At 56.4% G+C, this 10,616-nt stretch overlaps 1 protein-coding gene across 1 annotated transcript in view; it reads right to left on the bottom strand.

Moving 5' to 3' along the window:
• The window catches only part of PCDH1 (protocadherin 1), a 28,518-nt gene extending 25,208 nt beyond the window's left edge, over nt 1-3,310 (bottom strand). The window contains exon 1 of the mRNA XM_017532255.2: nt 3,134-3,310. Coding sequence (XP_017387744.1) covers nt 3,134-3,173 — 40 coding nt within the window. The 5' untranslated portion in view covers nt 3,174-3,310. The remainder of the gene's footprint in view (nt 1-3,133) is intronic.
• Between the last annotated feature and the right edge of the window lie 7,306 nt (nt 3,311-10,616).

A 10,616-nucleotide genomic window follows, 5' to 3' on the forward strand; every position in this document is an offset into this window, starting at 1 on the left:
GCCTCAGCCTCCCGAGTAGCTGGGACTACAGGCACGCGCCACCATGCCCAGCTAATTTTTGTATTTTTAGTAGAGACGGGGTTTCACCTTGTTGACCAGGATGGTCTCGATCTCTTGACCTCGTGATCCACCCGCCTCGGCCTCCCAAAGTGCTGGGGTTACAGGCGTGAACCACTGCGCCCGGCCTGATGATATGTATCTTACTACTGCATCTCAGCACCCACCATGAGCCCTGGCAGATAAAAGGTACTCAATACATTGTTGAATAGAATCTCTGCACCAACTATCCTTGCTCGAGGAAGGGGCAGCCCTCACCCACTATCAGAAGGACCTCCTCCTTCCCCATCGCCCCTCCCCCAACCTTGATTCCCACTTAGCTCCTCCCCTACCTTCGCAGGCCCCCTCCTGGCCCTTCAAGCCCATTCTTCCCAGCAGTTAGCTTACTATCGCTAGCACAGCTCCGCTGCAGAAGTAGCCACAGCAGTAGGCCCTCTGCTAGGAAGATGCCAGACCAGCAAGACAACCCCTTCCTGCTGAAGTCTCTTTTGGAATTGGGAATTGGAGGTGGGCAGGAGAAGGGGAAAAACTAAATGCGGCCAGAACTGAATCCAGACTTGCTTCCCTACCACACTGCCTCTAGCCACCTCTGGGGGCCCGTCTTCCTCTCCCCTCGATTCCACCCTATACCCTAGTCTAGCTGTAATTTCAGGTTTCAATCCCCACCACCAGACCCTCACGTCAAGAAAGTAACACCCACCTACTCCCTCACCCCCCAACACAGCTAGCCCTGCGGGTTATCATAAAAACTTTCTGGGCAGCCCCTTTCCTGACGGCTCCCGAGGGTTAACCCAGAGCAGGTGCTAGAAGGTTCGCGGTATCTTCCGGCACGAAGTCCAGGACTCTGCCGGTCCGAGCAGCCCCAGTACGCACCGCCTTGGTCAGCGGGCGCTCCCAGCACACACCCAGCGCGCGGAGCGACTCCTCCCAGAGGACGCCAAGAGTGAGTGAGTGTGTGTGTGTGTGTGTGTGTGTGTGTGTGTGTGTGTGTGTGTTGCGGGGTTTGGGGAGTGGCGGTAGTTTCTTGCTTGGGCTCTGGTCGCCCCACCCCCACCCCGGCAGCTCCCGGCCTCCAGGAGCCCAAGGCAAAGCGAGGGCGAGGCATGGTAAGAACGCGCCTCGGCCAGCAGGCCGCTTGCGCCCCCGGCACCCAGGCCGCCGCGGGGAATCCCTCCTCCCGGGCATCTCCGACCTCGGCCAAGGGTCCCCAGCAAACCGGCGCCGGCGCGAGCAGCGCAGCGGGCGCCGCGAGGGGGCGGGGAGGGAGCTGGCGCCGGAATCACAAAGCCGCGAACCCGGCTAGGCGGGGACATTCCCATAAAACCGACCCTCTCGTAGCCGGTGGAGGGGACTTTTGCCCTACGCTCAATCCTCCAAGGCCTCAGCGCCACTCCCAGTCTTTCCTGGCAGAAGAAATAGTAACCGACCACTGTTGGGGAAACTGAGGCCAGAAGTCTGACTTATGGAGGGTAGCTGGGAGGAGGGGAAGGGGTGCGAGACCATCTCGCCTCCAAATTCTGCTTCTGTGGCTGCCGCGATCTCCATTCTGGCTCCAGGGCCTGCCCGCTCACACACTGGCCTACAGCTGGGACCAGGCGGAGGGGGCGCTCCGGTGTGAAACGGACCAAGGCGTGCGGGACCCACGAAGGTGTGCGAGACCCAGGTGTGCTGGGGACCCAGGCTCCGAAAACTCAGCTAAATGGCCGGAAGAGGGTGGCAATCACAGTCCCCGCCTTGCACCCTCTGCAAAGGAACCTGGGACCCCGGAGCCCCGGGGAGGCGTGATGGCTCGGCCAGCCAGGTCCAGCTGGTTCCCGGAACACCGGCCAGTTGGGCCCGGGAGTGGGGGTTGGGGAGGCGCTGGCTGGGAAGCCGGTAGGCCGGTCCAGGGTTCCCGCTGTGCCGGTATTTTACAATAACAATGTCGCGATTAAGGTGACGGGGCGCCAGGGGCTCGCTGAGGGATCCCGGCGGCTTCTCTAGCCTGAATCAGGACTCCGAGGGAGAGGAATGGAGTGTGTGTGTTTGTGTGTATGCGCTGCAGGGTGTAATGTGACACTGTTGGTTTAAGGTGTGTGTGACACCCAGTGTTAAGATGGGTGAAGCAGTGGGTTCTGTGTTTGTGACGGTGAGGCGCTGCTGTAGGTGCCACTTACTGTGTTAGGGTGTGTGCCGTCAAGCGTGTGCTGAGATACTGGATTGTGTGTTTGTGTGGGTGCAGTCGAGGGGTGCAAGGAGACCTGTGCTGTGTAAATATGTTCTGGCCAAGAAGTGGGTAAGACAATATATGATAGGGTGTGTTCCTTAAAGAAATGTAGGGGGTGGCTAGGTTTTGAGGGTTCATGTAGTGAACCGTGGCTGTGACACTCGTACCTAAGGGCACGAGATTGTGTTTGTGTGTCCACGTCGCGGGGTGTCACACTCGGTTGTGTTGTTGCTCTGTAAAGCCACGGGTTGTGTGTCCGTGCTGCTGATCGTGCAGACACAGAAGCGGATTCCGAGCTGGTGACGGTGCCCCAGTGGGCGCTGGTGTGCGGGAGGTATGTCTGTGTGTGCACATATGTACGGATGTATGTATGTGTGTATATATGTCCACGATCTGGCCCTCTGGGTGCCTGCGGGAAACTGGAAGTGCCTGAGTGAGCCGAGCTAGTAGCCCAACAAGTGTGTATGTATGTGTTGTGGACAAGGATCCTTGCTTGCTCCGTCCTCCGGGAGCCCCCCACCAAACTGGGGGCCGCGCGTTTCCCCAAACCCATCCTCCACACCGCGCGCTCCTGGCATCTCCTTATCCCCGTCTCTCCGAGCGTGCCCAGGTTCGGGACTCGGGGACTAGGGTCCTGCTTAGCACCCCCTCCCCTCCCTCGGCTTCTCGCCGTGGACCTGGGAGGCCGGAATGCCTCGGCCGCAGCCCCCACTCCGGGCTCCCGGCCGCCCCCACCTCAACCCCCATGCGCCGAGCACCGGCTGGGCCCCCGCGGCCTCGCTCCGCGGAGCGCCCCTCCCTCAGCTCCCGCCGGCCATGGCCGCTTCGGGCCCCAAGCCGCTGCCGCCTCCTATGCCGCCCGATCCTTACCCGCCTCTGGGCAGCGCCGGCCGCCTGCCCCGCTGTCCATGAGCCGCCGCCGGCCCCCGCCCGGGCTGCCGATCCGCACGGCTGGGGCTGGCGCTGCGGTTCCGGCTCCGGCTCCGGCTGGCTCTGGGCGCAGCAGCCCCGCGGCTTTGCGTCCGCGCCGCGCTCCCGCTCCCCGAGTGTGTGAGGCGGTGGCGGTGGCGGCGGCGGCGGCGGCGGCGGCGGCGGAGCCAGCAGAGAGCGGAGCGCACAGCCCGGCCCGCCCCCTCCCTCCCCCCTCCCTCCCGGCCCGCCCGCCTCCCCGCCCCCCCTCCAGCCGGGAGGTGGAGCTCGGGACCGCTGCGGTCCGGCTGGGAGGGGACCCCTAGCACCGCTCCCCAAAGCCTGGACCCCTCCCTTTGCCATCTCCTCACTGCCCAAGGCCCGGTACACAGGCTGTCCCCTCGTCTGAGCTTCACCTTACGCTTATCCCACCCAAGCCTCCATCTAGGACCGCTCCTGGATTCCCCTCCTTACCCTACTCAAACACCTGTCCCCGGCTCTGCCCCCTGGGAAGTCCAAGCAGGGGAAGTGTCTCCCACAGAGCCTTCTTCCCTGGGCACCTGCTCCTCCATATCCACCCTCTTCCCGCCCAGACCCCCGATCACCCCGTGTGACCCTCCCCTTCCCGCTGCGCTCCGGGAAAGTCCACCCCTCCCCCTCCGGCCGAAGACGCAGAGTGGTCAGCCTCGGTGGCCGCAGCAAGCCGTGGGGGTGGGGCTACGGAGGGGACCGTGGGAGGAGGAGGCTAAGGGACTCGGGGGTTCTAGAGTGAGGATGGGGAAGATACACAAGCCTGAAGACGAAGTGATAAGCCTGAGCTCAGGCTAATCGAGGGTCCCCTGATCACCTGCCCTCTGGGAGGCGTAGTGCTGCGGCCACACGCATTTGCCAGTGACTCACATTATACAGTCACTGGGTCCCTGCCCCGCGAGGCCGCACAGTGTCAAGGGCTGTGTCACACCCCCTCGCAGTGCCACACTCTCCCTATCACACTCACACTCGCCAAATCACACACGGCGTCACACGCAGTGTCTCACTCCAATATTCGGTTTCTCCCATTCAGCTCTGGCTCTCTGGCGCCATCTAGAGGTCTCTGAGCAGCTTGGGAACTCCTCCTGCGCTCGCGGTTTGGTAACCCAGGGTACCAAGTGCCCCAGTTCAACAGGACCTCCTGCCTTCTTCGACTGCAGGCCCAGGCAGAGTGTTCTAGGTCAAAAGAATGAGAAAGGCTATCCCTAGCCAAGGCTTGTGTTGGGTGAGGAAAGGCCCTTGTTACGGGATGACCAGTCGCTGGGTCTCTTTTTGCCATAGCCTCTGACTCCCCATCTCTGTCCTTCCCCATTTCCCTGTTCCTATTATTCTTCTGTGCCTTTCCTCTTTCTTCTACCTCCTCCTCTTCTCAGCTCTGGCCTCTCTCTATGAGATGCTTTTCAGTGTAAGAGTGGAATCTCTGGCTCTGAATCTAGCTAAGGGGGCAAGCAAAGTCTGCCCAAGATCTCTCCCAGAGCTGTCCCCCTTAATTGGACTCCTTTTCTGGCCTGGGCCCTGCTCTATCTCTCATCCCCAGAAGCCCGGGGGGTGGGGGGAAACAGACGGACTCTAAATGGGAGATGGGTAATCTAGTGAAAGAGGGGGGTGGATCTGTCCTGTAAGTAGCTTCTTTCTGTCTCCTGAAAGCTCATACTCTCCACATCATTGAGCACAGCTCCGAGGAGATCAGCAGCCCAGAGAGAAGAAATCTTCCACAGAGGAGCTGCCCCAGTCTCCCTGCCCCCAGCGTGTGCCCGCCGCCCAATGCAGCAAACCCTCCCCAGTCTGCTTGCTGGGAGCCATTCAAAGGCTTCTCTGTTCTCCTCTCTTGCTCAGGGCTGAGCAGGATCAGCAGCCGCAGAGCTGGGCAGGAAATGCTAATCTCCCAGATGTTCTCCTCCATCCTCCCTGCTCCACCACCATCAAACTCAAATTCTGCACCAAGTGGTAGGATCAGAACTGGGCCAGAGCAGCAGCACCTGGGTGTGCTTACCCTTCTCCCTGCTCCCCAGCCCCTCCTACCCCAGCTGCCGGGCTGGGCTCTGTGGGGACCTGAGGCGGGGGTAATGTAGATATGAGAATTGGGGCTTTTTTCCCCTGGAAGGAGGGCAGGTGAGAGAGCAGGGACTGGGGGGAGGACTGCAAGGGAGGTGGCATTTGAATAGGAGAGAAGTCGGACTTTTGGCCCTGTACCAAACTGGGAGGAGGACCTCCTTGGCAAGTGAAGGATTGGGGGAGGCTTCTGAAACTGGTGGTGCCTGAGTTCCAGCTGAGACTGTGGCCAGGGATTGGAACTAGGGTAATGCCGGCTATGGGAATGGTTGGAGTGCTTGCTGTGATATTGGTGTACCTGGGATGGGGTGTGGCTAAGTGAACTAGGATGTTGTAGAGCCTGGAACTGTAACACCAAGGCTGCTGCCTCTGATAGTAGTTGGGACACTGTTGCAATGCTCTGATGCTGGTGTGCCAATAAGATTACCTGAGAAGCTATTGCCAAGCAGTGTGTATATGGGTGTGTGTGTGTGCATGTTGAGGGAGGGCTGTAACTGATATGCTGTTGGGCCTGAAGCTATAGATGTGAGGCTGGCATATCTGAGACTGGCTATAGCTGAGAAGCTGTTCCTTGTTAATATGATGTAGATGGGACTGTAGCGGGATCCATTGCCTAGGTCCTAGGAGATGAGAGGCTGTTGCTAGGAGCCTGTACCTGGGAGACAGACTGTTACCTGGGATAGGAGCAGAGCTACTGTTGTGTATAGGACTGTAGCTGAACTGCTATTGGTCCTGGAGCTGTAGCTGTGATGAAAGCATACTGGGGATTGGCTATAGCTAAGATGCTGTTGCCCAGGACTGTGGCTGGGCTGTTACGGTGTGCAGGACTCTGGCTGGGTTGCCTCCAGCTATAACTCTAAACCTTGGGTATAGCTAGGAGGCCTTTTCCTGGTAATTTTGCTCCACCATTGTTGTGTGGGGGCTGTGGCTGAGACTCTATTGTCTAGGAGATGAGAAGCTGTTCTGGGCGGCAGGATACTACCTGAAATGGAAGCTGATGTACTGTTAGAGCTGATCTACGGTTGTGCCTAGGGTGGTCCCCAAGTGGCTGTTGCTGGGTCAGTGACTAGCTGGGCGGGGGAAGCCAAATAAGCCCTGCCTTGAGGTCTGGGAGATGCCAGGAGCCCTAGGCTGGGAGGGGGGCTGCTGCTCTGGGGAGGCCTCTGCAGCTGCTCTGCTGTGGAGCTGGGAAGCCTGTTTTCATTACTGTTTTAACTCTTTTTTTAACCTTGTTTTTCTCTCGGCTGCACTTTCACTCACTCATTAATTTTGGTATTTTTCTCACGGTGCCTCAGCCCCTGTCACGGCTGCCATGGCAACAGGAGGCAGTGTGCTCAGTGCCAAAATATCTGATCAAAAAATAACCAAAATAAGCAAACACCAAGACGACTGTGCTGGAGACTATGGTTGAGGGAGAGCCGATGGCTCAGATCCAGGAAACCCTAGGCTACCGGGTACCTGTTTCACGCCCCCTTTCCCCAGGGAAGCTTTGCTGAACCTTCTGGTAACCTGGATGGCCCCTTTTCAAGGAACCCCCCACAGCACAATCTCCCAGGACTCTGAGATTTCCGATATTCCCTGTCCAAGGAGCAGTTTTGCCTAAGATGGGAGCATCAGGAGAGGGTGAGGGCTGGGGCACACTTCTCAGGAGCTGACAGTTGAAGCTTCTAAGATGCTCCCTCCCTGCCCTAGCGACAAACATCTGCACTCACTCACTCACTCACCGGCCTGTTTTCTGGCCCTTCCTGCCTTAGGCTTATTTCCCCTTCTCTGCACCCAACCCCTACTAGGCCACTTTTCTTTTTTCATAGCCCAACATCCTGATGGGATGGACAGAGGGGAGGAAGCCGACAGTCTTCAGCCCTCTACCAACTCCTCAGTGGAGGTGCTGGAGAGGGGTACCATAAAAGTAGCTGACATTCCAATACCTCTGCCCACCTCTATCTCACCTTCCTAGGGGAGATTCCTGAACATCCCTGACCACTCACACTGCACTCCGATTTTCCCTCCCCTTTCTTGGGAACCTTCTAGTTCCCTGGAGACCTCCTGTCAAGTGGGCATGTCCCCAGGAGGAGGAAAAGGATAGAGCCTCACATAAGGTAGGAATGGGCAGAGCTCTTGGTTTCCTTCTTCATCCACCACTTTCCCCTGTCTAGATTTCTGAAGCACTGGGAATTGGGGGAATGAAGAGGAACCCCTCGACTCTGTCTCGGTCACATCACTCAATTACACCTTTCTTTCTGCCCCACCCCTCTGGCAGTGAAGTCTCTCTCTCGACAGATCTCCACCTTCCGCAAACTGCCAGAACTCACCTCCTGCGTCTCTTTCCATTTCTATCTTCCCCTCCCCCCAAGAGCAGTAGTGGCCTTGGCCTCCTGGCAGAGCCTTCCCAGCTTGTTTCCATAGAAACCGGGTAGGCTGTGCAGTGCAAGAAGGGGAGGGGAGACAGGAGCAGGAAGGAGGGACCAAGCCTTAGGGACAGCCTCAGATGAAGGGACAAGGGCACTGAGAGAAACGGGGAGCTGCCCAATGCAAACTGAGGGTGGGACCCTGATTTGGGGAGCCGGGTGGGGTGGAGGGTGGGGTGGGGTGGGGGGAAGAGGTAGCAAAAGCTTGGTAGGTTCTCCCCCCATGCAGCTGGCTTCACTGCCTCCTGAGGAAGGGGCACAGAATCTCCCCTCCCTTGCCACAGATAGTGGCGGTTCTTCCCTCCCCACCTCCTGAAAATCCTTATTTACTGGGAACTGCCTGATCCAGATGAATCTCTTCACCGGGGCCCACTAGTTTCTAAGACAGGGTCCATGGGATTCCTTTCCTCCCTCAAGAGCTCCTCACTCTCCCCAGCCAGAGTCTCCTTGATCGGGAGGCTGGGCAGCCCCTGGGGACCCCGTGGCCGCCGCTGACCCCGTGGCGTTCGGCTCTCAAAGGCCCCATTCATCTCTGGGGGCTGAAGGCGCCATTGTCCCCAGCGGGGGGTGGTGTGGGGAGAGAAGAGGTCTAGACTCAGAAGGAAGGAATGCGTCTGGAGAAGTTGCCCCCGGGGCTCCAGTCTCAAGGTCCCCACCAGATTTCCATCGGGACCCTTTCACGACCCCGAGCCCTTTCCCCAGGAGCTCCCAGCAGCCTTCGCGCGTCTCCGGAGGGTGGGGACTGCCGCGGCGCGGGGGCAGCCTCACCCCACCTCTCCAGTGGACTCCGGAGAATCCTTTCTAGGACGGGGAGCTGTCCAGCACCTCGGGTCCTGACGGACCGCTGATTCGCCTAAGTGCCGTCGGACAAGGGGGCGCTCAGAGCCAGCCCCTGGTGTCTCGAGAGCTTTCTCTCAACAAGGCTAAGACCACTAAACCACATTTGGCCCGGATGAGCTTGGATGCAGCTCCGGACATGGAGATCCATCGGTGCTGAGAACTGACCTAGGGAGCACCTTGACCCCTGTCCTATCTGGGCATAATTGAAGGGCCAAGTGCCACCAGAGCACTCCCCTGGAACGCTGTGTCAGACCTGGGCAGGAAGAAGAGCCATGAGAGGTCAGGCCTTGCCTCTCCCCGCGTTCCCCATCTTTCTCTGTGCTTCTGTTTCTGCTTTCCTCTGGCTCTCTTCCCTCCTCCTCTCTTTCCCTCCCTGCTGGGTTGGGGGCTGCTGAATTATCATTTCTCAGCTCTGCTAATGTGCTCCCCGCTGCGGGGAGCGATCATAATTCTGGGAGATGATTAAGTTTCAAATTGTTTTTCTTATGTTGTTGAAGATCAGGCTTTAATATGGTCCCTCCTCAGCCCGGGAGCCTGCCCCCATTCTTCCTCTCCTAGTACTCTCCTCACTAGGTTTGGGACCATGTTTTTTGGGGTCCTCTCCAAACTTTTATGTGTGTGGGGTGGTAAGGGAGAGGGGCATAGACCTACCCTTTACTCAAAGGGGAATATATATATATATATTTTGATACAGAGTCTCACTCTGTCTCCCAGACTGGAGTGCAGTGGCGTCATCTCAGCTCACTGCAACCTCTGCCTCCTGGTTCAAGTGATTCTCCTGCCTCAGCCTCCTGAGTGGCTGGGATTACAGATATGCACCTCTCTGCCCAGCTAATTTTTTGTATTTCAGTAGAGACAGGGTTTCACTATGTTGGCCAGGCTGGTCTTGAACTCCAGACCTCAAGTGATCTACTTGCTTCAGCCTCCCAAAGTGCTGGGATTACAGGCCTGAGCCACTGCTCTTGGCCGGGAATACATTTAATATAGTGGTGAGAAACACTGGTTTGGAAGTCAGACAAGTCAACATTTAAATACTGACTCTGCCACTTACTACTGTGTGACCTTGGATGAATTACTTGAACTGAGCCTCTGTTTCTTCATCTATTAAATGGGGATACTATGAATCACCTCACAGAGCATTGGTGAGGATTTAAAGTGATAGATCATGTAAAGTGGTTAGCAGGGTGCACGACTTATGGTAAAACTCAATAAATATTTGTAGTTATTACTACATACATACCTTACCCTGTGTGATCCAGCCTCCCCCAGCCTCCCCGACTTTGTTCTTCAGCTCAATGTTTATCTAACGCCTACTATTTTCCAGGTACTGTACAATAGAGAGTAAGTTATCCAGGAGTGCGGAAGTTGGCTTTCTTGCCTATCTGTTCCTCAAACACCCTTTCATTCACCTCCTTCCTTCCTTTCAAGTTAAGTTCATTCTCATTTTACCCTCCCACCGGCTTCCAGTTCTTCTTGCATTGTTCCCACTCCATTTTTCCTTCTTTCACTGACGTCTTATCACTCCACCTTGATTCCTATCCTCCTAATACACATACCTGTTTTACCTTCTACATTATTTTTCATCCCATTTGGAGCCATCATAGTGAAAAAAAGTGCTGAATTTTCAAACTAAGAAAGAGAATTCTGTCATGCTGTTTGTGTCTGTGTGTGTGTGCATGTGCGTGTGTCTGAGGAACACACACATTAATTCACATTCAACAGTGAGTCTATAGCTGACTTTTGAACTCCTACTTTTGAACTGTGTGCTTGTTTGCCGCTCTGTCCCATCTATTTAAGCTCTTGAAATACAAGTCTGTTTCTTTGCCTGCCTACCTGTCTGCTCTGTCCCTGCCTTGCTCTCTTTTGGAATTTGCTGTTTTAAACAGATTTACTGAGATATAACTGATATACAAAGAACTACATGTATTTAATATGGCCGGGTGTGGTGGCTCATGCCTGTAATCCAAGCACTTTGGAGGCCAAGGCGGGTGGATCACTTGAGGTCGGGAGTTCAAGACCAGCCTGATCAACATGGTGAAACCCCATCTTAAAAAACAAAAAAAAATGTATGATTTGATGAATTTGAATGTCTTTGTTATATTCTTTTTTTTTTT

Source organism: Cebus imitator, unplaced genomic scaffold (assembly GCF_001604975.1).
Source record: "Cebus imitator isolate Cc_AM_T3 unplaced genomic scaffold, Cebus_imitator-1.0 Scaffold76, whole genome shotgun sequence".
Classification (NCBI taxonomy): domain Eukaryota; kingdom Metazoa; phylum Chordata; class Mammalia; order Primates; family Cebidae; genus Cebus; species Cebus imitator.